The sequence below is a fragment of the Thrips palmi genome, unplaced genomic scaffold (assembly GCF_012932325.1).
Source record: "Thrips palmi isolate BJ-2018 unplaced genomic scaffold, TpBJ-2018v1 HiC_scaffold_4, whole genome shotgun sequence".
In the NCBI taxonomy this organism is placed as follows: Eukaryota; Metazoa; Arthropoda; class Insecta; order Thysanoptera; family Thripidae; genus Thrips; species Thrips palmi.
In genome coordinates, this window is record NW_023144631.1 from 6,644,232 (window position 1) to 6,668,968 (window position 24,737).

A 24,737-nucleotide genomic window follows, 5' to 3' on the forward strand; every position below is an offset into this window, starting at 1 on the left:
CCTCAAGTGCCTTGCCGAGCCATGCCGCGCCGAGCCACGGGTCACGTCAAGTAGTGCCCGCGGCGCTAAGGCGCTGTGCTCGGCTGTGCTGCTGTCAGGACGCCGTCAAAGCGTCCGTTGGCACCGACGCCATCGGGCTCGAGAGGCACACGCTCCCATCTCGCACGACGTCCCCGATGACGTCCTCATGGCGGAGCTACTGCAGGGCACCCTAGACGACGCCACCGGAGTAAGACTGCAGCGACCCCCGCTCGCGATGGGGTAACACGGGGTAACAGGGCCTCGACGTCCTCATTGTAGTTGCGGGTAATACTATCCCTGGCGCGAACTGAAATTACCCGCTGAACAGACACTGCAGACTGCAGTGCCGGGGTAATCGGGGTAATGCAGCGACGGTGTTACCTCCTCCTTGTTTTGTTTGAAAAATTTCGCGCCAAGGCTTCGGTTTTACGACGTGTGGCTGGTGTGGGAAATGAGACGCGAGCACAGTGTTTCCCCGGACGCACATGCACAGTGAGGCGTCGGCGTCGGCGCGCAGGTCGTGACCGGGCGTGCGCGCGGACCAAGGCGCCAAGGCCTGGCCACCGCGCCGCACCGCGGACGGCGATTGATGTGTGCTTCTTGGGCTCTGCTGGCTGTTTCCAAGCAGCGCGCCTGTCTCTCTCGCTCCCATGGAGCGTCCCATAGGGGTGCGTGTTGCTGTAGGTCAGGCCACCGGTCCAGCCCGAGCCATTCCCACATCGCTTCTTCTCCTCCCACAGGAAATTCAAGCATCCGAACGACGACGCAGTGCGGCGCACACGTACTTTCCTTTCACTTTTTTGCCTCGTTTCTGCCTGCGCACTTTGTCCGTTCACAGGTTTTTCCTCCGCCGCCTCGAAAGTCGTCTCGTTTTGCTCGCGGCGTCGCGGCATGTCGATGGGCTGACGGCCCTGGCGTTCCCTTCCCGACCGGACTTGGCTTTTTCTGCCTTTCCGCGCGGAAACACTCCCGGCCCTTTTCCCGCCGTTGTCTTGCGTCTTTCTTTGGGCGTTTTGACGCGACGCGGCAAAAAAAGTGAAGGGCTAACTAGTGGCGGCGCGACACTGTCGCTGTAAGAGGCTGCAAAGTGGGCGCGGGGCACGGGCTGGCTGCGCGGGCTGGCCGGCTGGCCCGGGGGGACGGGCTGCCTTGCCTGCACGGCTGCATTACCCGCACGACAGGCACAGCGGACACAGCGGACGCAGCGGACGCACACGCGCACGGCCGACGCAAAAATGGCCACGCACTCGCAAAGTGGCTAAGTGGCCACACTTTTCCGCCAAAGTGGAAAAGTAGCCGATGCTGCGCAGTGCTACGCAGTGCCTTGCTACACACTGCAGTGCACACGGGAGAGCCTTGTCCAGACTTGCCCCCATCGTCCACCCGAGGCGGCCACGGCGGCCATTCCCGACAGCGATAGACCCGAACCTCCTCTACAAGATGGCCCCGAGATCGGGAGAGACAGAGCAACGCAGCCAGCTTGGCGGACACTGGAGTGAGGCCCTGCGGTACGTCTGCAAACACTTCCCCGTCGGGACGGTTGCCTATCTCAGCATGCCAACCGGACAAGAGAAGCCCATAAAATAATCGCTGTTTTTGTCCGGTGACAGCAGCAGCAGGCTGAGACGGACAACCCTTTCGTCGCGCCAATACATGCACTGTGGGAACACTTCGCCTACTTGTGTGGCAGCTCTGGCCGCGCCGTTGACAATGGTGTAGCGTGCGTGGCGGACACGAAGGCCATTCTGTTTGTCGTCGAGGTTCCCAGGGTATGGCTGTATGACGACCCGGCGACAGCACCACGCCACCGGCCTGCTCATCGTGGCCGACCGCCTCAAGCTTTACGACCTGAGTCCGATTCCGGACGGTGCTTTCGCACTCGTGAGTCGTCCCCCAGAGGTGCGAGAGTGACAGAGCGGCGGTAAAGAAATGACGGCCCCTGCTGCTGGACCCGCAGTTTGAATGGCGCGCTGTTTTGTGGCCCGTCCTCCTCCAATGGAGGGACTTGCATCGGCACGATGGCACTGCACTGGTAAACGTCTCCAGCTGCGGTGCGTCCACTGCGTTCGCGGCTCACTGCTTTAGCGCTCTGTCGTGCCCGCTAACGGCACTGGGTCACGGTGCAGCAGCAAGAGGTCCCGTCGGTCTGTCTCTGTTGCACCGAGGCGGGACGGTCCATGAGTGCGAGAGAGAGGGCGGAGCACCGAAGCGTGGGAGGGAGCGTGTGACGTTATGCTGCCCTGCACTACCGTCGTGGTGCAGGTCAACGCCGGGGGGAGAAAGTTTGAGGAAGAGTTTCACCGAAAGAGGAGGGCCTTTGAGTGTCCGATGCCCCGGGCCTCGGGCGTGCGGGGCAGGTGAACACACGCGTGTAGCGCACGGGCACGCACACACGCACTCCGACGGCCACTTACAGGGATCGCGAGGCGTGGCGAGGGGCCGGGCTGGCCAGAACGGAGCCGGGTGAGCCGGCGGCCGCCAAGTGTTGGACATCTGGGGCGACTGTCTGCCGCTGTCTGCACCCCGCCAAGAGCGTGACACGTTGCGTCACTCCGATCGCTGTCTGCAGCGGCCAGACGGAGGAGGGTAACTCGGTCCTGCGCGTCACCAGCGTCGCCAGCGTCGCCACCACAGTGATCTAAAACCACAGACCCCTCCCCCTGGTCGCCCCCACCGCCGGGAGCGGTGTAATGCATCTCTAAACGCGTGGCTCCTGGGCGGCGGCCAAGGTTAGCGTTTTTATATTAAAAAGATGGGATGCCGCGGGATGCCGCGAGCTGAAAGACGAGGTGCTCAAAAAGCGTGAAGTTTGTATTTCGATACGAGCGCTCGAGTCGTTTTATTCCTGCACTTTACCTCGAGATTTTTTTATTCATTTTTAGTACTCTTTGTGCGTTTCCCTAGCGCGCCGTGCAAGCCGCACCGCCTGTGGAGGGTGTGTGTTCCTCGCCATTGAAATATAAATTAAATGAAATAAATAAAAAGATTCCGTGCGACGAACATCGGGCAGTGTGGTCCATTTCGTGCGGCGCGAGATCGGGATGCAATGCGGGGGGGAAGGTGGGGGAAGGGGCAGGGGGCGTCGCAGCGTCGCCGCCAGGTCGCCTCGGAACTGAATCAACTCCTATTGTAAGCCGGGCATTATTCCATCAAGAGATTTACGATAAGTTGAGGGCAGAGCGGAGGGAGTTCCATGCGGTCACGGCTCCGGCTCGGCGCGGCTCGGTGCAGCGCGGTCAAAGCAAATATTTGAAGTTGAGCGCAGCAGGCAAGGCGGGGCAGGGTGGCCGCGCCTCGCCCCAGGAGGAATTTCCACCTGCAGCCGCGGCCCGGTTCTGCATGTTCAACGGTTTCGAAAAAAAACGGACAGCAGCCATCCGGTAAATAAGAATCAGTTGTTGTTTGAAACAGAAGAAGCCTCAGACTGTACAAGCGCAGGCTCTGTAATGCCCTCTAGACGGCCTGCGACGCTTTTGTGAGGCTCTATAACGTATTTTGAGCCTTGGTGGATCCACTTAGTGAATCCGCATACTCTTAGTGAGCATGTTCTGGTTTGGGCGGATTTTGAGACATGGGACGTCGCCACCGCCGTTTGATGGGTGAATATTGCACGCGACCTCAACGACGACCCCCTCAAAAGCAGCGTGCGGCACGTTGTGCACGTTGTGCTGCAGAGTGAGTCGTCGTCGACGTGGCGGGACGGAGACGGGCCGTCCACCTTTATCGGGCTCTCCATCTGATGCAGCAACGCGCGCCGCCCTGGACGAGGCCCTCGATGCGACACTGGACACGCCGATGACGCCGAGAGTGGCACACGGCGACCACGACGGACTTCGGACGCGGTGCGCGAGCGTCGATATTTATTGCCTGCATTCTGTGTGCAAATTGCTGCTATGCGGCATGAGACGAGGCGGTAAAGTGAAGATGTTGCAGAGGAGACTGCGATTGTTTGAGGTTGGGCAGGGTGCAGTGGGCACGAAGGGCCGACGGCAGGCCGTATCGCGTTGCCGAATTATTATATGGACATGCGGAATGCCTCGCAACTGCAACTCTATGACCCATCATTCTCTTTCACGCGTGCGGTGGAAACAACGGCCCCCAATGCAGTCAAAGTTAAACGCGGTGCCGGCGCCGGCGACAGCGCCCTGTTCCAGCTACGGTACGATTAGAACAAGGCCAAGTCAAAACAACATCGTCAAAATCCCTTCCTAAGGGAATAAAAGCAGCAGCGGGGTTTATTCTGTTGGTGTGTGGCCAGGCTTCCGGCGACACGGCTATCCATGTCCCAGCGCTGCAGCGGCGCTCCTCCTCCCCCTCCTCCTGACCTGGGGCAACATCGCTCGTCTCGAGGTCACGTGACCCACAAGGTCGGACCGCTACCGGCTTCTCCATTAAGGACGCACTGCTGGGTACCGCGGCCTGTGCCCCAGCCACCGCGAGTGTGTGAGTGCGCGCGCGTGTGTGTGCGTGTGTGTGTTCGGCCTCATCGCTGCAGCCCACGGCCTACGGGTCGACCCGCAGCAGGGGACGCGGGAAATTAATAGCGGCTACAATTAAGGGAGTGTGTTTGCCATTAGGCCCAGGCTGCCTCCGAGGGCCCGCGCACCTCATTAAGGCCCACACCCCCCACACCACCACAACGAGCACCAGGGCCACGTCGCCGCAATGGAGGGCGTCGCGGTGGACACAGGGCCCGCCATTTATCTGTCCGTCCGGAGGGGCGGGGTATTCCGTCCGGAGAAAACAACGGCGCCTGCGACGGGGAGCAGCACCAGTACGACCCGTGAAATGACGATCGCACCGCACCGTGGGCTTAGGCAGCCTAGTTTTGAAATGCGTGCGCGAGAGACCCAGAGATAAGCAGAGATGCAGTGCGACGAATCGGCCTGCCGAGCTGACCCCGGCGCCTCGTCTTCTCGACGTGGACGTGGAGGACGTGTGTTCGCGGCGACACACTGGCCTGCTCGTAGTGCCCCGTAGCGGAACCGCGGCCCGCGCCGTAAGCGGCCGTAAGTCACTCGCAACTTATTCCTGCTGCCTCCGCGCGCGTCCCGCGTGAGTCCGTCGAGTCCGTCATGGCGAAGCGTCGCCCGCGTGTTCACTGGTGGCAAAAATGCAGTGCGAGTGTGTCTGTGTGTGTTGTAGTGTTACAGGAAGGGCGCACTGCTTGTTTGCATTTGCACACGCGGCAGCACTGCCCATGTGAGGCAGCCGGAGGCAGCCCATGCTCATTAGGGGTCGCTTTGCAAGTTGGGCGTACGCAGCGACACGCGTGTGCTCACACACACAAACACTCACAGGCGCGCGCATACACTCGAAGTCAGACGCCACTAGTGTCCCCCGCGCGCCGGCTTGTGTGTTAGTGTGTCTGACCATAATCGGCGCGAGGCTCTGCGAAGCGCCGCGAAGCACCGCGAAGCAGGACGCCGTGATCCAAGAAAATAATCCACCATTTCGTGTTGCAGTGTCGTGTCGCCGCTGGCACGGCCGCTGCCTCGCCCCGTGCTGTACCGCGGCCCGTCCTAACGGCCTTTCGCTAGTCGTCTTTGCCGTTTCCTTGTCAATCGCTGGCTGGCTTTGCGATTTGCCCGGCTGGACTGGCCAAGCCTGGCCGTCGTGCGCCGCGGTGACTCTCCTCTGCCGCTGCAGGCGGCTGCAGGCCTCACTGTCCGAGTCTGGCTAAAAGTCGGTCAAGCCCCGCCACGCCGCCGTGGAGGGCCGCGAGGGGATCTATACCGTGTAGTGCGTACCCGCGGTCACCCCGCCCCGCCACGCCCCGCCACGCCCCGCCTGTGGCCCCGCCGGCCGCACCGCGACGTACACACCCGTTAGCACCGCGCCACACACACAGACACACAGACGCTCGCTCAGGTCAAAAGACGGCGTGGTGTGGCGCAGAGTGGCCGGGCGCACGCGGGCGTGCGGCGATTTGGCGCCGGTTCCGCGGTGCCGCGCGGAACGCGCCAGGCCGGCCACCGCCGAATCGTGTGCAGCGCCCGTGAAAATTAGTGGCGAGGCTTACTTTGCAATTTAATCTGGGGCGGGCCTACGGCAGCCTACGGGCCGCGCGTGCAAGATGGTTGTCGCGGACGCGCGCGGACGTTGGCTTGCCGCTCGCGCTCTCCTTCACGCAGCGCGTTCAGGTCTCCGGGCGACGCGCCACGCCTGGGGGTTGGCGAGGCGGCCATCGCCCTCCCTCGCGAACTACATGGAGTGCTGTGCGATTCGGGAGCACGCGCCGTCGTGGCTCGCAGCCTCGCGCCGGCCGACATGGCTGCTTGGGCAGCACAGCAAGCCGTTCGCCCAGCTCGCCATTTCAGATAAAATCCTCCATCTGGCCGCCGCTGCAGAAATTCGGGCGCGGCGAGCGCTGAAGCGCGCGGGGACCCGGCAGGAATGCGATGCCTTTTTGAGGCCGGAACAGTCGGTAGACTGATTCCGAAAGTCCTTTCCATCGCTCTGTCTTTCTCTCACTCTTGGTTCGTTCACAGGTCTGAGAGAGACAGAACGACCAAAACGACTCTTGGAATCAGTGTGGTGGCCAGCCGGCAGGGCGGGGCGGGGCGGGGCAGGGCGGGGCAGGGCGGCCGCGCGTCGCGCCGAGGCGCTACCGTTCGGGCTCCGCGTTGGCGTTGGCGCTCTTCCCCACTAATTTGCACGCATCCGGCCGGCGGTGGCGCACGCGAGCGCGTCTCGCGCCTTGCAACGCTCCGCGGGGCGGGGCAGCCGTGCGGTGTAGGCCGCGTGGCCGCGTGGCCGCGCGAGGCTCGCGAATACCAATTCGGCGCGGCGCTCTGCGGCGCGTGGAGCCTGGGCGACCTGCTCCAGCCGGACGACGCGCTGCTGCTGGTTGACTGCGGTCAGGAGCGGCAGACTAGTTCCGAGAGTCGCTTTCGTCGCTCTGTCTCTTTCGCAGTCAAAGGGGCAGCCTGTAGAGGTGCGAGCGAGACAGGGTGACGAAAACGACTCCCGGAATGAGTCTGCAGGGCGGCCATGGTGACGCCGCAAGAATGCTGCGCCCCGCAGAGCCTCGGAGCCGAGTCGGAGCGCCCCGCATCGCGTCGCACACTGCCCCTTTGAGGCCGACGTGGCCGGGCATGGCGGCACGGCACGGCAGTCCCCCGGGCGACTGGACGAAGGCGAAGTGATGCGCCGGACGTGTGTGGCCACGCCGAGGGCCACGCGGTGGCGTGACGTGACGCAGGCCGCCACTGCCAAATCGCCAAACGCTCTTTCTTTTCCGCCGACGGGACAGGACCCCCCGCGGACACGGGCCGCGGCCCGGGGACCTCACACCTCGCCGACGGCATGCCGACAGCCACGGCCACGTCGGCGCAGGCGGTGTCGGTCAGCGCTTCGGTTGCTTCGGTTGCTTCGGCGGGCCGCAGAGCGGTTTCGGAACGCGTCCGTCCGATTCGGGTTTGGCCGACGGCAGCTCGGCAGTGCGGCAGCCTTGCGGCGATGATAGCGGTCAGCCCGGTCACTTCTGTCCTGCAGCCGGCCGGGTCGGCGACGACGGCGAGCTCGTTCTTGTCTCCCTCGCACCCCTCCGGCACGCCCCGGCAGTGCGAGTGAGACGAGGTGGCGAAAGCAGTGTTCGGAGACGGCCTCGGGCAGGGCCGTAACTCGGGGGACGTTATTATCGGCCGAACGGAGGCAGGCAGGCCCGGCAGGCGGACAGGCCACCCAGGGCCGCGCGGACGGGTCGTTATCGGAACGTCCCCCTTGCCTAGATCCGCGTCTCGGACTGTGTCTCGGACGCCCCCGAATTCGGACATCGACGTCGTGGAACTCACTTAATCCTCTGCAGCTTGTTGCACCGGCATGCATAACTGATTGGCATGTATGGCGCAACAATTAAACCTGTGACAGGAAACAAAAACCGTCGTTTTTACGATCGGAATCGCGGATGGCGGCGCCGCAGCGCGTTGAAATAGTTTAGCCGCTACCAGTGTGCTTGCCTGCGGGCCTCCGGGCCTGCGGGCTGTGGGACCGAACCGACACACTGATACAGCCTTGTTTATGGCGCCCGCCTCCATAAAGAGTCACGTAAAAATGACAGCCTCGCCGCCACGATATATACTGTATATAAATATCGACCGGATCGCAGCGTAAACGCCTGCACCGCGACGCGACGCGCCGCGACGCGCCAAGACCCCTCGCGGACAGGTTTGCGCGTGCGTGTGTGTGTGTGATCCAAATTGTTCCAGGAACACACTGGACAGCCGCGACAGCCACACGACAGGCCGGGCACTTGGAAAGGAGTTAACATGTGCCCGTAAACAGGACCAAAACATAAACATGGACGCGGCCGTGATTGGGGCCTCGATCGACGGGAAGAGAGGCGAAGCCTGCGAAGCCGACAAACAGTGCGACGAGGCAGGCTGCACTGGCTGCAGTGTGGCTGCGGGCACCGAGGGGTGGCGGCACCGCCAGCACTCTGTCTCTCTCACACCCGCACCGGACCGCGGGTTCAGACATTGATGTAGACAGCAGGCCGACCTGTCTCACTCGCACCCATAGAGCCGTGCAGCGTGGGCGCGAAACAGACAAAAGGGCGGTGGTGGGCGGCGCACTGCATCCACTGCAGCGCGTCCGCGTCCATCGTCCGTGGCGGCGGTCGCGGCGGTCGCGGCGCGGGAACCAGTCCATTTTTCAAACGCCGCCGCCGCACCGCACGTTATTTCCATGCTCCCCTTTCGCTGCTTGATTAACGCCGTCCATTTGGGATCGGACGACGCACCGGCCGGCCGGGCAGACCGAGCAGGCAGCCGCCGTGCCCAGGGCAGTAATAATGGACGACTTATTACGGTGGCAGCGATTAGGACGTCATCGTCCACGTGCAGGGCTCGGGGCGCGGCCGCGGCCCGGGTGACAAAGTGGCACTGCGCTTTCAATCTGCAGCAGGGGCTGACCTAATGAAGGCCATCAGCGAGGCAAGCCTCTCGCTCGCCTGGCCGTGAGGCGCCGTGAGGCCTGCCGCAGCCATCAGGGTGTTTACTGGCAATCAGGGGCCGGGCTCCATTCTGCACTTCATTCCGCACTTCGCCGAACAGCTCACATCGCAAGGCCCTGCGTAAAAATCCACCAGTGTGGAATGACTCATATCCACTCGGCGAAACCTTACAGCGGGGCTCGCCTTTCGCCGTTGGGGCGCAGAAAGTCGCAATTTCACTGCGAGACTCGGTGCTGTATCCATTCCGGAAAGTGCGAGCGATGCCCGCGGCATTTCAAAAAACAAACAAAAAACAAAACGAGAAAATAAACCCAGCCGAAGCTAAAAATAGGCAATTCATATCCCGTCGAGAGGCCCGCCTCGCTGTCGCGGCGCATCGCATCGCCGTGCACACCGACCGCCTCATCGTCGTCGGCCACATCTCGTTTCGTTTCGATTGAATCATTTGCATCTTTATCGGGAATGCGAGAGCCACGTCGAAACGCTGCGGCCGCGCTGTCAGCGGAGCACAGCGGAGCACAGCGGAGCGCTATTGCAGGACGCCGTCATTCAGGCGCGTGATTTGGGTCACACACACACACACACACACACACACACTAATTGAGAGTCGCTCCGAAGGGCTGCAGCCTCCGTTTCGTATCAGTATTTTAATGGATCATTCACCGGGGGGCGATGAACAAGTTTTTTCGAGGCCCCTATTTGTATGCCGGGGAATCGATTCACACGGCACGGCGTCGTCGCGCCCTTCGCGGCGGTGCAGTGTGTGGAGGAGGCGGAGTGGAGCGGAGTGGCGGCGCGGCGCCCGGTGGTCAGCCGGAGTCTTGGCCGGAGTGGGCCGGAGCCGTGGCCGCCGGCAGTGCGGGGCAGTGCGGGGCAGTGCGGGGCAGTGCGGGGCAGTGCATGGCCGGGCGGCGTCAAGTGCGCTATGGACCGGCTGCACCGCGCCGGCCGCGCTGTATGCACGGGCTTGGCCGCCTCCGAGCAAACACACACACACACACACACACACTCGGAAGAGTTCACGTACACTCACGCCCGAAAGGCCGACGCTGCGGGCGCACGCACATACACACACACATCGCGGGGTTGCACTGTTGCACTCGTAATAAAAAGTGGCACTTTTTATGCCGTGCAAAGTCGCGCGTGTGTTGCATGTCGGCATGTAGCGACGCCTCCCTGGCGCCACACTGAGGGGGAGAGTGAGAGGGACGGAGGGAGGGAGAGGGAGATGCGCCCCCCGTCGCGACGCGTCGCCGCCCGAAGGTCATCCCGGAAAAGGGCGCGGTGGCGATGCTGCCCAAGGAGTGCGAGAAGTGCGAGCGGCAAAAAGGACGAAAAAAGCGGCGTCCGAGCCTCCCGTGAGAGGCCCGCGTCGAAGGGGCACGCGAGTGGGAAACGCCTGGCGTCGAACGCCATCGCGAGGCGTGGCGGGGCGTGGCGGGGCGTGGCGGGGTAACGGTGCGTCCCTTCGCGGCCCGGCGGAAGGCTCTGTACCGGTCCAAGTCGCACAAGCGCACCGTCTCGGCAACACATTGCACACACAGCCGCGCGCGCACACTCGCACACGCACGCACACACGCGCACGCTTATGGTCACGTTTTGTGAGACGAGTCTTGTCACCGGCCGGGGCTTCGCCGGGCTTGGCCGGGCGTGCCGGCCGCGCGTCGGCACGGCCAGGGCACGGCGTCGATCGCATCGTAGCACTACTTGTACTTAAAGTGGAGGACGAGTTCCGCGAAGCGCGCCGTTTGGCACAGTTTGCGCGTGTTTGACGAGGACGATGCCCCAGCTGGCCGTCGCCCCCGCCACCCTGGGCCTGGAGAGGCTCGACGATGCGCTGGCGCCACCTAAGCCTGCCCTTCCGCCACCATGATCCTCTAAAAGGTGCTGTGCCAAGCGCCACCGGACTCCACCCACCCTGGCCGTGCCCTGGCCTGGCCCGCCCGGTGCGCTTCCCAGGCCGTCGCCGCGCCGCGCCCCGCGAACTGGACTCCCATGATGCGGCGCCAGCCGGAATAATAATGCAAATAATAAAACTGCAAATAAAAAGAACAACGACTACGCGCCGCCACGCCCCTCGGCAGCCTCGGCAGCCTCGGTAGCCGCGCGGGGCGGAGGCAGGATATTGACAGTGGCGGGGCGGGGCGGGGCGAGGTGCAGCGCCCGTCCAGACATGTGCTAATTACCCCCAGGGAGTGGCGGCCGGCGGGGCGGCTGGCGGGGCGGCTCGGCGGGGCGCTGCAGTCAATGCGCTCGGCCTGCCTGGCCTGCCCCGGCGCCCCGCCGCCACTTTTAAACACAATCCGCGAAGAGCTTTTGCTTGGCAAAGGCTAAGCTCATGACGACGCTGCTAAGCTGCCTGCCTGCCGGCCGTCCCGCGCAACAATGCGCTGAAGGCTGAGGGAAGGATGCTCCTCGTGAGTGACGGCCAGACCGAGCAGCCCACGGCGCGCCGGCCAGGCAGAGCAGCCAGGCAGCCGGGGCCCCTCCCCCGGCTTTTCGACGCCTGGTTATACATAAACAATTTCTTGAAAAGAGGTCGACGCGTCGGGCGAGTCCAGCAAGTCCGGCGGGCTAGAGGGATGCGGACGCTGCCGTGTGCTGACAGCTGCCTATGCGCGCCGCCGCTCCGCCGCTCCGCCGCGCCGAGAGGGCCCCACCCACACACACGCACGACGCGCACGGACATGCGCACACTCATGCACTCGGACGCATGCACGATGCACGCGCATGCTAAGTCACACACACGAGCGCGGATGCACTTTGCAGGATGTATTAGGCCGATGTGGAGGTCGTCGGGGTGAGGGTGAGGGACACCTCTGGACGAGCCCGTCCAGCAGACTGAGAGTCGTTCTCGTCGCTCTGTCTCTCTCGCACTCGTGGCGCGCACCGGAATCAGTCTGCCGTGCCGTGGAGACTCGGAGAGGGAGACGAGTCCGCCAGCGAAATTGCACGCAGCTCCTGTGTTTCGGCCGGCTGCTGGTCCTTCTGGGTCCCTGCGGGAGGAATGTGGCCGCGCCACGAGGTGGACTTTGCGGCTTCAGGGGCGGCCGGGGCGGGGCGGGGTGAGGCGGGGCGGGGAGTGTGAGGCCGGGTGGGGTGAGGCGGGGTGAGGCGGGGCGGGGTGGGGTGAGGCGGGGTGGGGTGAGGAGGGACGCAGGACAAGGACCTCCATCAAAGTGGCCGGTGCGGCCGGCACCTCGAAAGTAAAATAACGCCACCGATAAGACTGCGATTAAATTAACGTCGTGTGCCGCGCCGCCGCGCTGCCGGGCAAGGACGGGACGGGGCGCTTTTTGGCCGGCCGGCCGCGAGTGACACGTCGAGGTGTGCAAGCCAGCAGGTGCAACGGCCTGGCCGGCCGCGGACGTACAGCAGGCTCAGACTGCACCTCGTCGCCGACTCCGCCGCACCCCGGCGGGACGGTCCACGAGTGCGAGAGGGACGGCGAGGGAAGGCCCCGGAGGTGCCCAGGTACAGGCGCTGGCGCCGCAGCGCGCCGCAGCGTCACGCCGTCGCGGAGACGACGCGCGAATCTGGGCGAAACTTGTTCTCGGGGGAAGACACGCCAGTCAACGGGTTTGAAAAACAGTTTTAAGACGACTGCTGTTTGGCCAGTCCGGGAGTCTAGTCGGCAGTAGTCCTCGCGGAAGGCGGGGTCAAGGTCGCGGTGAACGGAGCCGCGGGACTCGCGGACTCGCCCAGTGGCACCGATAGGAAAACGGAAAGAAACGAACGAGAAACAAAGAACAGCACATAGTGACCATTAGTTGACCCCTCCAAACTGGATTTCAACGTAAATTGAGTTAAGAATTCCCTCCCTCGTCTTACAGACAAAGGGTGTAAAGTACGACGAAAGAATGGTGACGAAGCGTCGCCTGCCGGTTCTGCATCGCTTGCTTCGCGCGTCAGGCGAATCTGGCATGCCGGCGGGTTCCTCGGGGGGCTGCAGGCCGCGCCAGGCGCACATTAGGCGGCTTGACTGATGCACGCGTTGCGCTGCCGCGCGGCGACGCCGCGTGTCTGGACTGTCGAGACGGCGCCGGCCGAGGCGCCAAGGTGTGGCGGGCGGCGCCGTGCAGCGCCCTGCCGCGCCATGCCGTGCCGGCATCGACGTATTGCTGCACTGACTGGCGTTTGCGCGCGGCAGGGCCTGGCCGGCGGGGTGGGGCGGGGCGTGGAGCTGCGTTTTGTCCGGCAGCCATGTTTTTCACGCTCCCATGCCCCGAGTCCTCATCGCGTTGCCGGCTGCCCCGCGTCAGACCGGCAGACCGGCAGGCCGCGGTTACCGACACTCGGGTCGTCGCCGCCGTGGCTCAGCGAGGTGCAGTGGAGGACGAAAAAGACGGACGCAGTTTCTGTTCGGCCGGCGTTTGGCGGAAGACGGAAGCAAAGCCCTGCAGTATTTAGAAAGAAAGCCTTCGCTGCGAGGGAAAAGGAAGAAGGAGTCTGAAAGAAGCCGCGGGTCGGTCCAAGAGCGGGCCGGGGAAGGGCGCCAGGTCCGCGACCGCGGCGGGGGCGCGTCCGGTTGCCGTTTTTGCCGGCCGTGGACTACTTGTTCCCGACCGCAGACGAACGGGCCATTTGACTGTCATTGCCTTTACCTGGGGCTGGCCGGCGACGACGCTGTCATCGTGGCGGAGAGGCGGGGCGGCCGGTCGGGCTGATGGGGGCGGTCCGGGCGGTCACCTGCCACCGCGCGCACCCTCAGCGCGCCGCATGGGCCGGGCACGTCGGCGAGCACGGCCACGGCGCGGCCGTCGCGGGGGAGGGACGCGGTCGAAGAGGACGCCGTCGAAGGGGACGCCGTCGAAGGGGTCGAGAGGGGACGAAGCCTGCTGAGACACTCCAGCACGTCGAAGGCTAAACTTCCCCGGCGAGGCCCAAGGCGCGGCGCGGTGCAGGGGTCGGGGGCCGCGCGTCGACTACTCCTTGACGTCGTGGATCGCGAGCGGCGAGGCGAGGCGGGCTGAGCGGCCGCGGAGGGGCGTCCGTCGTCCTCGGGCAGCGCAGAGCGACTGACTCAACGGCGCGATGCGCGGCCCACAGAGGCCGACGCTGCCGGCACGGCCCACGCCGGCGGGGCGCCGCGGCACGGCACCGGCAGGACTCGCCAAGGCGGCCAAGGCGGCGGCCACCCCACCAGCGCGGCGCACTGCCCGTAGTGGGGTGGCGCTGGCGGCGGCGCGACGACCCCAACCTTGTCATCAGCTGACGGCCTCCGCCTCGGCCAGGGCCACGGCCGCGGCCTCGGCGAGGGGCGCGCGGACAAACTTCATTCCCCGGACGGGCAGGGCAGGCAACGTGCTACCGCGGAAGCTTGGCGAAGCACGCCGTGCAGTGAACGATGAAGCGGCCCAGTCGGGCCCAGTCCAATCGAATACGGTCGAAATGCGATTTGAAAATTAATCTGACCGCTGACACAATTTCCTTGAGGAACGAAGAGAGGGGACAGGGTTTAGAAAGATCACCTCACTGGTCTGCTCATTTTCATTTTTCAAGTTTCCAGCGTTCCCGCACTGACCCCGCATCCCAAATCAAGAGAAACTAGCCTCGGCCGCGGACACGGTGGTCCTCTGCGTGTAAACTCGCACAAAGCTTGCAGCGCCTCCCCGCCGCTTATGGCGTGCCTGCATACCAAATCGACGGCCCCACCTAAATCTGTCTATCAAAAACTCGCTGCCCAATATTGTTTTTTTAATTAAATAATTCCACCCCGAACGGCCCACCTCTGTCGACGGCTTCATCCACGGGGACCGCACCGTAATTAGCGGTCCAGGCGGATTTCGGCGGCCGTGCGTGGGGCGTGGGTTCGAGTCCCGCCGAGGGTGTGTGTAATTTGCCGCATCTATGGAATGCCCCGGTGGCCGGTACCGGTTCGCTCCGTGGCGTGTGATCGACTGGTCCGGGATAGAACGCCACCCGCGTCATGCGAGCCGAGCCACGCCGCAGCAGACTGACTCCGGAGTCGTCTGTCTCTCTCGCACCCACAAGAAAGCCCCTCGAGTGCGACAGAGACGGAGCGACGAGACGATCCTTCGGACTGGGGCGGCTAGGCTGGTCCGCTCTGCTCTGGTGGGGGCCCTGCGCCCCTCCCCAGTTCCCGCCACACCTTTGTGTGCACTGGCGTGCTGCAAAGGTCTCAAGGATTTGTTTTTATGATTTCGTCTCTGTCTAGTTGGAGGTCTTGTTGGCGGAGGCGCACCCCACTCTCTCATCCGCGCTGCCGCCATGCTGCCGTGCATTGAGATAACTACATTGTTGCACGTGGCCCGGATGACCGTCGCGTCGACACAAAAAAAATGAGAAAGGGCAAACAGTGAGAAGGAGAGAGAGAGAGAGAGGGCGCAAAAAACTTTCGCATGTAATTGTTTTGCTCCTCACTGTTGCTGCTGCTCGTGCACATGATTTACTGCAGCCTGCACTGTGCTGTGCTGTGCCGGCCATACGACACGCCGCTAAATCGGCCACGGGGAGGGAGCAGGGAGGGACCGGAGGGACTCTACTCACCCGGAACGTCTCGCCTTCTCCCTCTGGCTGTGTAATTGGCTGCAGACTGATTCCGAGAGTCCCTTTCGTCGCTCTGTCTCTCTCGCACTCATGGGGTGCCCCCTAAAGCCGCGAGAGAGAGAGACAGAGCGACGGAAACGACTTTCGGAATCAGTCTACCACTGCCCTCTGCCTGCCCCATTCCAGCAGCAGTGCTGCAGCACCCACGAGCCACCCTCCCGGATAACCTCGTTCCCACCAAATAAGCCAATATTTTTCATTGTCTCCCCCCCCCTCCCTTACTACTCTGGTCCCGTCCGCCCTAATCCGAATCGTATTACCCGCGCTGAAAATGCCTGCCAGCGGGGTGCTGCTGGCCGCGATGGAGTGCGTGTGGTGTGTGTGTGGGTGTGTGTGTGTGTGTGTGTGTGTGCGCGCGCGCGCGTGTGTGCGTTCTGCACGTCGCCCCCAGCCGCCCCCAGCGGGGTTGGATCGCATCCTCGGGCGGTCTGACTGCACCGGCCTGCATGCGAGCGGAGCGGGAGGGCTTAAGGCTGTTTCGGAGAAGAGCCGCCTGCTCAACGAGTGAGTTGACGAGGAACCAAGACTCATGCAAGCGGAGCTGCGGGCCACTGCCAGAGAAACTCAGCTACTACATCGGGGCAGTGAGCAGAAATTCGCCCCTTGCGATGCACGAGATGCTCCGACGAGGCGGTGCGCGGTGGCGGCGCGTAGGAGGTTTCGGGGTTCGATGCCGTCCTGTCGGCCCTGTCCAGGCTGTCGGGCCCGTCCCGGCCAGCCGTCACACGGACGGACGCCGAGATCCGTATCGCCGCACTTACCGGCCCGACGCGCAGGGAATGGGAGATGCAGCGACCGCAGCGAAGGAGCGACGAAACGAAGAAAAGTCGAATTCGGTCAGCCGGAGAGGAGAGCGGGGGCAGGGCCGGACTGGGATTCGGCCAAAAGGGAAAGGCCCGGAATAATAACGAGACTCGCCGATTCGCGCCCCGCTTCACCGCGGCGGCCCACAGTGGACCAGCAGCGCCGCAGCGCACACCGTGATCGGCATGACGCTGCGAACAAGGGGCGCTTATCGGCAGGACGTCTCCGCGCGTCGGCGGGGCGGGGCGGGGCGGGGTCGCGTCGCTGTGCCCTGTCATGGTCCCGGCCCTGCCTCTGATAATGTCCCTGCGATTAAAAACACAGGCGGAGCCTTCACTCGGAGAGATGATCGAGATGATCTAGATTACCTTGTCCACGCCGCGCGCGCCGCGCGCGCCGCGCCAGCCCCATCGTTTTGTCAGCTCGTGTCAGCTTGTTTGTCAGTTGTTTGTCAGCACCCCGGCTGACTGACATGTCGGGAGGCCGCTATGACGGTGCACGTTCGTCTCGTGTGTTTTTGTTTGTTTGTTGTCTTTGCGTCTTTTTGTCTTTTTGCGCGACGCCGTGCGTTGCAGCGTGAACGAGGCGCGGAGCTGAGAGCAAGGCGAGGCGAGGCGTCTGCCGTCGCGTCGCGCGTCAACTTCACGGCGACGCTTTCAACGCCTCTGCCAGCGTCATCTTCTTCGTGGGTGAGAGCGTTTTCACGCACTCGGGGCGTCTCTCTGTCTCTCTCACTGTCTCGCTCTGTCCCACGGTGTGGTGTCGCTACGTCTTAATTACATTGGCGGTGCATTTTCCCTAAGGAGCGTCGCCCGCGTCGCCAGCCACGGAGCAGAGGCCGATTCCTCCGTCACCATGTCTCTGCCGCACTCGCGGAGGGTTCCGTGGGAGTGCTACAATGAAGCACTTTTCGGACCAGCCTGCAGGGCCGTCTTAAGCATGCCAAACAGTGAGCCAAAACGGAGAGAGGTCGAACGGAGACTGCTGTCCCCCCCCCCCCTCCGGGCCGTACGGTACGGGACGGTGCGGCCGACGGGAAAACGCCAAAGCCCATCCCAAGGCCGCAGGGCAGGCTGCCCGGCCCGGCGGTCGGCAAGGGTTCGTGTCCGGACTAATGTATCAGTGCAATTATAGGAGCCCTTAAAAGGACGCTGCTGCGCTGCCCAGCCGGGCCTGCCCGGGGAGCGACAGACAGGCCGCGCCGGCCTTAGGCCCGTGCTGCGCTTGGCTCTGCTGCACACTGAGAGTCGTCTTCGTCGCTCTGTCTCTCTCGCACCTTACAGGACGCGCCATGAGTGCGAGAGAGACAGCGCGACGAAAACGACTCTCGGAATCAGTGTGCAGCGCTCGGCCGGGCAGGACGTTCTGTTTGGAGAAGCCGCTTTTCGAGGCGTGGCGTGGCGCACTGCGTCTCCGTACGTACTGCAACGGGGCCTGCCTGGCCTGCAGTCACTTGCAGTGCTGCGGCGGGCCGGTGACGTCACCGCCATAAATCCTGGCGGCGCGGCGCGACACGTCGGCGGATTGAACACCGAGTTTATCATCATTACGGAAGCACCCGTCCGTGCCGGTGCGCCGCCGTGCGCCGCCGGGGTCTCGGCCTCTGTGGAGGCGCGGCGGGGTGGGGCGGGGCGGGGTGGCGACTTACTCGTGACGGAAACGCTCAATCCGGAGGCCGCGATGCACCGCGTGGTGTGCTGCGACGTCGCCGACGCGCCACGCCGTGTCGATACCCCTCGCTGCCCAGCTTGCCGAGGGAGCGCGGAGTATGGACTGCGGGGGCCTGCACCTTGTGGTGCAGCCGGGCGGCAGCGCGGCAGGTGGGGCTCCGACAAAGTTCGGCCGTCCTCATCGAACGGTGAACGGTCCGCGTTCTGTGACAGGGGCTGAAGAGGGAATGCTGTGGCGCAGAATGCTCTACCCGCCGACCGCGACTTGCCGACAGAAAGTCTGGCAGTGCCGAAAGAGATTCGGTTTGTTTGGCCAGGGGCGTGCCCGGCCGGCGGGCCCGGCCGAAAGGCCCGCCTCTCGCAGGGCAGCGCTCATTCAATTTGGAGCTCTTTGACGCCTTGGAGAAACTCGGCGCCGCGGGGCTGGGTCCGCTGGGTCTGCTGGGCCCGGCGTCAGTGGGCCTGGGCCTAGGGTGGCCGAGGGCGGGCCCCGCCTCGCGCACCGCGCACCTCGCGTCGCTCGAAGCGCGGCAGAGCGACGGAGATGGATGCGCGGGCCGCCCTGATCACCGAAAGGCCCGAAGAGAAATACACTTAGTCCGGGCCGACGCCCACCGCGAGGCGGACGCCCGCCCGGCCCGCCAAGGAGAGCGTCGCGACGCACTGTAGGAGGCACGCCCACCGCAGCGACCGCTACGTGACCGGTAACGAGCCTGTCGCGCCGCCAAGAGCGTCGCGGTCCGTCCCAAAGGAAAGGCACCCCAGCCTGGACCGCGGAGCAGATCAGACCGAAAAAACTGGACATATCCCAAAAACCGAAGTAAAGCAAGAGGCCTCCTTATCAAGCCTAGGGAGGGGGTGTAGAGTTCCATTTTCTTCTTTCCATTTTCTGCGGTCCGGCGGTTTCTGTAGCAGAAGCAGCAGATCCCGGAACCCGGGCCGAAGGAACGCGCCCTGCGTCTCGTCGTGCCTACCGCGGTGTGACGTCACGAGGCATCCGACCCGAAAATAGGATCGAACTGCATTCCCTGCTAATTGCTTTGGCCCCGCTCGAGGCCATGCAATCGGCCTGACCACGTCCCGGCGACCTGACCCACGCGGAAGCCCAGGACGAGTCCTGGAGTGAGGTCCTGGAGTCCTGAGGTCCTGGAGTCCTGAGGTCCTGGAGTCCTGCGGTCCAGGAGTCCCTCCTTGTTTTTTTTCCAGAGCCCTGGCAGTGCCGCGGTGCGCCGACGCACTGCGACGCACGGCGTGCGTGTCGCTGGACGCGCTGGCCGTCCCGCACTGCGTCCCCGTGCCGTACGACGCGGTGCGCAGGGCAACAAAAAGAGAGAGAAAGAAAAAAAAATCGGACAGACAACACAACAACTCCGTGGTGGGATGGGATTTCTCTCTTCTCGTTTGAGTGACCGTTCCCTTTCCCACTGTCACGAGGCACTAAACGGAAAGGACTCGGACACATTTTTGTACCGGCTGAATGAAATCCGTGTGCGGGTGTGGGGTGCAGGGCAGGGATCAGGGTAAAGGGAGGGGGGGGGAATCATTGGACCCATTAGCCGCGCAGCCTGTCACCGCTAACTGTTTGATGTACCAGGCTACACGAACTGACACAATGTTACACGAGTACCCGATCAATCTATTCCGAGGCGGAGCCCTGTCCAGTGCCGCCACGCCCTGCCCGCCCCGCCCCGCCCCGCCCCGCCCCGGGGAGTCCTCGCTGCATCGCCACGAATCGATCACCTCGCAGGCAGGAGGTGCAGGGGTCACCAGGACGAGCCGCGGGCGGCCGGACGATGGCCAAGGCTGGCCTGGCTTGGCCCACCTCGCTGGCGCACTTCTTCTCCTGCGGGACGAGGCAGGGCGCGGCGGGGCGGGGCGTGAGACCCTCGTCTTCCTCGTCCCAGCCTGTCAGCCCGCTCCCTTATCCACTGCGCCCGCAGAGTCGAGCGTAGGCAACCCGCGGCGCCGCCTGGTGGAAACGACGGAAACGGCGGAAACCCCGATCGCGTCCGTTCGCTGGGAGACTGGCTTGGCTGTCTTGAATGGCGCGAGAGTGAGCCGCGTCTTCCTCGCGGTTTCTTTGTCGCACCACTGCTTTACGGACGCCGCGCCTCGCCGTGCCTCGCCGTGCCGCGCCGTGCCGTGGCCGCGTCGCTGCGTAGCGCGAGCACTAATTGCAGGGGAGCTATAACCTCTGCTATCTCCGCAGGTGCGGCGCACAGGCGCACGACCGCGCCGTGCCGAGCCGAGCCACTCTTTTAATTATTATTTCGTGTGAGTTAACACTAGGCGCTGCTTTAAATAGAAACATAAATACGGGGCGGCGCGGCCCGGCCAGGGCGCGGCCGCAGGCCCGGCCAGTCCGGCGCGGGACCACCTTGTTATTCCATTTGCCGGGCCCGTGCGCGAGCGCGGGCAGGAGCCATGTTCTTTTCCTCGCTGTGAACGGGAGCCACTACGGATCTGGTTTGTCTCTGCAGAGCCACACCACCATAAAAACAGTCTGTAATGCCCTGGGCACAGACGCCCTGTATAACGAGAAATGCACGTAAGCGGAATACGCGCATTCCGGGGTCAAATGGGACCAAAATGTTGCGTATCTGTGTGGTAATACACTGTGCACGCTTGTGCCTCGCGGACTGGCCGCGCAATGGCGGCGCGTGCGGAAAGTCGTTGCGTTGATAAGCGGCCGATAAGAAGGAAAGAGCGATGGTCTCGGCGCCCGCGGCTGCCAGCCTTGGCTGCCCCGCCAGCGGCAGCCAGCCCGCGGCCAGCCCGAGCTGGCGGCAGTCAGTCCGCCAATTAGACGTTGTTACGACCTGGGGTGGATTTGGATGCACTTCGTGGCCATTCATTCATTCATTCATTCATTCATTCATTCATTCATTCATTCATTCATTCATTCATTCATTCATTCATTCATTCATTCATTCATTCATTCATTCATTCATTCATTCATTGCATTTGTGTAAGCTTGGACAAACGGGTTTAAATGAAAATACATTCACCGAATGGAGGCCTTGGGGTCTTTTTTCAATTCTGAAATCATTTATTTACATCAGAGAAGTAGTCACAGAGTAACAAGGATTGAAGTCCTACACTAAACATGAAATACAATTAAATTCCTAAATAAATAGAAATAAATAGTGAGAAATATGAATTGACAAGGCGTCTTAAATAATAAATAACAGCAACATGCTGAGTGAAAAACAAATCAGTGGTTAAGGTTGCAGTCTGAATAAAATCATTTGTTCACAATGTCACTCTTAAAATAAATAACAACACACGCAACTCTCATGCACTCAAACACACATTCACGCTTCTTTCTCACGAGAACGAAAACATAATAATAACAATGATATTAGCCGTCAGGACGAATCCTAAAAAAAATGAAGGGCATCACAACAAACGACTTACTCGCACAACGCGCTGCAGCGACTGGGCTAAGCCCCACTGCAGTCCGTCCCTCGCTAATCCGAGCCATCTTCCGCGACACCCGCATTGAGGAAGCGAAGTGAGCGAAGCACATTGCTTTGTGAGACGTCTTTTTATTTTCGCTTGTGTCTGCAGCCCACAAGACCTGTATTTTCTTTCACCCCACCCATATTTACCGCTATATTTTTTTTTGTCTCATGCTACTATGGAATGTGAGTCTCTTGAAAATGTCAACAACACACGGTCGTATAAGAAATTAAGTCAAATTTTCCTTTGCTCCAAAACTTTTTTTTTTACGCTTTTGCACTAAGTGCTCAACTTTGACGTGGTGGCAGGCCTCGCCGCGCCTATGGAAATTTACTGCGAGTCGGCTACACTGTGACAAGTACGGCTGCAGTTGCTGCAGGGCGGACGCACCGAGCCTCCTCGGCCTCCTCCATGGCCACCTCCACGGCCTCCTGCGGGTCCACAACAGGTGTCGACTGGCCAGCCCAGCCCCTTGGGCCCTCATTGCTTTGTCACGCGCAGCGGCAGAGGAGGGGGGAGGGGGGCACAGGACAGGCCTTCATTTAATTCCGCGCCAACGCCAGCGCAACGCGACATCAACAAGCGAGTGTAATTGAAAATAACCTGTCGAGTGTCGACGGGACCTCCTCAAGCCTCAGCCAGGCAGGCAGGCAGGCAGCCAGGCTGCAGCCAGCCCACCCTGTAATTCCGGCGAACAAGGAGGAAGCGGACCAACGCGATGCCCTTCGCGTCGCCGGTCAGGCCTCCCGCAGTCTCGACAAAAAAACAACAACAACAAAAATCACGTTACAGCCGGAGGTGCTTCTCTCTCTCCTCCTATCAACATCTCTAAAATTTGAAACCATCGCTAATCTGCATCTGGAATTCACGGCACAGTTATCGTTTCATTTTGAGCCGGCCGCGTCGAAAGGACCGGCGAAACAACATTATTCCGGTGAGGGGCGCCGCTATCGACGCCCGGATCTGAATGCGCCGCGCCGTAAACCCGATGGTCCGGCCGACGGGCCTCGGGCAGACGCCTCACGGGTAGAAGCTGCTGAGCGCGTCGCCGTACAGCGTGTCGTAGGAGTCCCTGAGGATGAAGATGTCGCTGGGCCTGCCGTTGAACACGTAGGGGCCCTTGTTGAGCGAGAACATGGCGGCCTGCTGCTGCGGGGGCCGCGCGGGCCGGACGGGTCGCTGCGGCTGCGCCATGGGCTGCGCGCTGGGGCCCCACGACGGCTGGTACACCCCGGTGGGCTTGCCGTTGCTCATGAAGGCCAGCGGCAGGTTGTAGAACGGGCTGCCCCCGGCGGACTGCGGGGGCGGCGGCGGCGCGGCGGCGGCCATGCTCGCCATGCCGCCCAGCGGCCGGCGGTTGGGCGAGCTGACGTAGCCGACGCCGGGCACCAGGACGTAGGGCGAGGGCGGCAGGCGGATGTAGTAGATGGGCGAGTCGGGCTGGTTGCGGTGCCGGAACGGCGCGGCGCGCGACAGCAGCTCGTTGCCCTCCTCGTCGGCCAGCGTCAGCCCGGCCTCGTCCAGGTCCAGCGGCGAGAACTCGCCCTGCTGCACCATGGGGTTCACGGCCAGGTAGCCGTCCATGTTGAGGTACTGCAGCGCCTTCTCCTGGCGGCTCGACACCTTCTCCTGCGCAGCAAACACAGTGGCTCAGCGAGCTGCCCGTCGACGACACGGCGCGGCCAATGGCGAGGCAGCGAGGCGTGGCGACGCACGTGCGAAACCGGCGCGCCGGATTGCCGACATCATCTTTCATTGTCCCCGTAATGAGGCTACAAACAAATAGAGCTGGCCCGGCCGCGCCGGCCCACCGTATTTCTGCGGGGCTTTTAACAGCTTTACGCCCGCCTCGTTAACACGCCGGAAGCAGGCGGGGCAGGCCGAGCAGCGGACTGAGTCCGAGAGTCGTTTTCGTCGCGCTGTCTCTCTCGCACCTACGCGGTACGCCCCGTGAGTGCGAGAGAGACAGAGCGACGAGAACGACTCTCGGAATGAGTCTGCAGGCGGGCCGGGCCGGCAGTCATTTCGCCGGCGACTCGCATCGCCGGGGATCTCCCGCAGCACACGACACTACACTGTAGCCTGTGGCGCGGCCGCGCGGAGTCAAGGGGACGGGGCGAGCCGGGCGAGCCGGGCAAGGAGACCACACTGGCGCGTTTTACGGGCCCCTTATATCTCGTGGACGGCGACCGTAACGTGCGTTATGCGAAGCGAAGGCCAACAAAGCCCGCAGACTAATTTGCGAGTCGGGTTTGCCTTTGCGCCTTGGGGCGTCCGGCCCGTCGTGGTGCGGTGTACTTCCAGTGCAGGCCCGGTCTGCAAATTTGGGGATCTGACAGGGAGTCATCTTACCGCTGGCGCCGAGGCCATCTCCTCCGCCGCGTCGCTCAGCATGTCGTCGGCCAGCACGTCGGAGTCCAGGGAGCGGCGGCGGCGCCGCGACGTCGCAGGGGGCGCTGCGTTCTGGGGACAGGGAGGCTGCGTTGGTAACAGTGCCTGCGGTTCGACCACCAGATCGCGGGCTGAGTCCTCACCTCCGCCAGGGCGTCCAGTAGCTGGTCCCGGGGCCCGCTCTCGTCCACGGCGATGGTGAGCGCGGCGCTCTGGATGGCGTTGACGGGCCGGGAGTTCTGCAGCCAGGCGATGCCGGGCCGGCCCTGCAGGCTCTGGAAGGGCCGCACCGGCAGCTGGGACTCGATGTTCTGCAGCGGCCGGATGGGCACGGCGCTCTGCAGCGTGGCCAGCGGGCTGAGCGAGGTGGCGCCCTGCAGGGCCTGCAGCGGCCGCACCGGCACGGCGTTCACCACGGCGGACTGGAACACCTGCTGCAGGAGCTGCCGCGTCGAGGCGGGCGCGGGCGGCGGCGTGGCGGCGCGCACCAGCGAGAGCAGCAGCGGCAGCAGCGGCGACAGCGGAGACAGCCCGGCCGAGCGGCCCGAGCGCCGGCAGCAGCACCGCGCACTGCAACAAGAAGGGCGTCGTGGTCAAGGAGGGCCTCGAAGGGGAAACCGCGCCGAGGCATACTCATTCCGAGAGTCGTTTTAGTCGCTCTGTCTCTCTCGCACCCGTAGGGGACGCCCTCTGAGTGCGAGAGAGACAGCGCGACTCTCTGAGTCAGTCTGCAGCCCCGGTGGTCGCGCGGCCGTCGGGCTGCCCAGTGGGGCTGCCGCCGCACCTGTCCGCCAGCTGACTGCAGCTGACTGCAGCCGACACGCCGGCAACGCCCCACGGCTCATTCCCTCTCCTCCAACAAT

The 24,737-nt window shown here is 63.3% G+C and overlaps 2 protein-coding genes across 2 annotated transcripts in view; both read right to left on the reverse strand.

The window, feature by feature from the left end:
- LOC117649568 overlaps positions 1-21,896 on the reverse strand; it is a 29,148-nt gene extending 7,252 nt beyond the window's left edge. The window contains 1 exon segment of the mRNA XM_034392455.1: positions 21,874-21,896. Within this exon segment, the coding sequence (XP_034248346.1) occupies positions 21,874-21,896 (23 nt within the window).
- On the reverse strand, positions 21,123-24,511 carry LOC117649569. Its single transcript, XM_034392456.1, has 4 exons — positions 24,446-24,511; positions 24,018-24,257; positions 23,836-23,946; positions 21,123-23,112 (listed from the first exon to the last, which is right to left on the reverse strand). Exons 1-4 carry the CDS (start codon positions 24,509-24,511, stop codon positions 22,504-22,506), a joined length of 1,026 nt encoding a protein of 341 aa, XP_034248347.1. The 3' UTR covers positions 21,123-22,503.
- Between the last annotated feature and the right edge of the window lie 226 nt (positions 24,512-24,737).

What these genes read in the sequence shown, in the direction of transcription:
- LOC117649569 (XM_034392456.1), bottom strand. Translation starts at nt 24,511, where the DNA reads ATGAGTATGCCTCGGCGCGGTTTCCCCTTCGAGGCCCTCCTTGACCAC. An exon ending in ACGACGCCCTTCTTGTTGCA is followed by an intron (nt 24,258 to 24,445) that starts GTGCGCGGTGCT and finishes CGGCCGCTGCAG; the next exon opens with GCCCTGCAGGGCGCCACCTC. An exon ending in TACTGGACGCCCTGGCGGAG is followed by an intron (nt 23,947 to 24,017) that starts GTGAGGACTCAG and finishes CCCTGTCCCCAG; the next exon opens with AACGCAGCGCCCCCTGCGAC.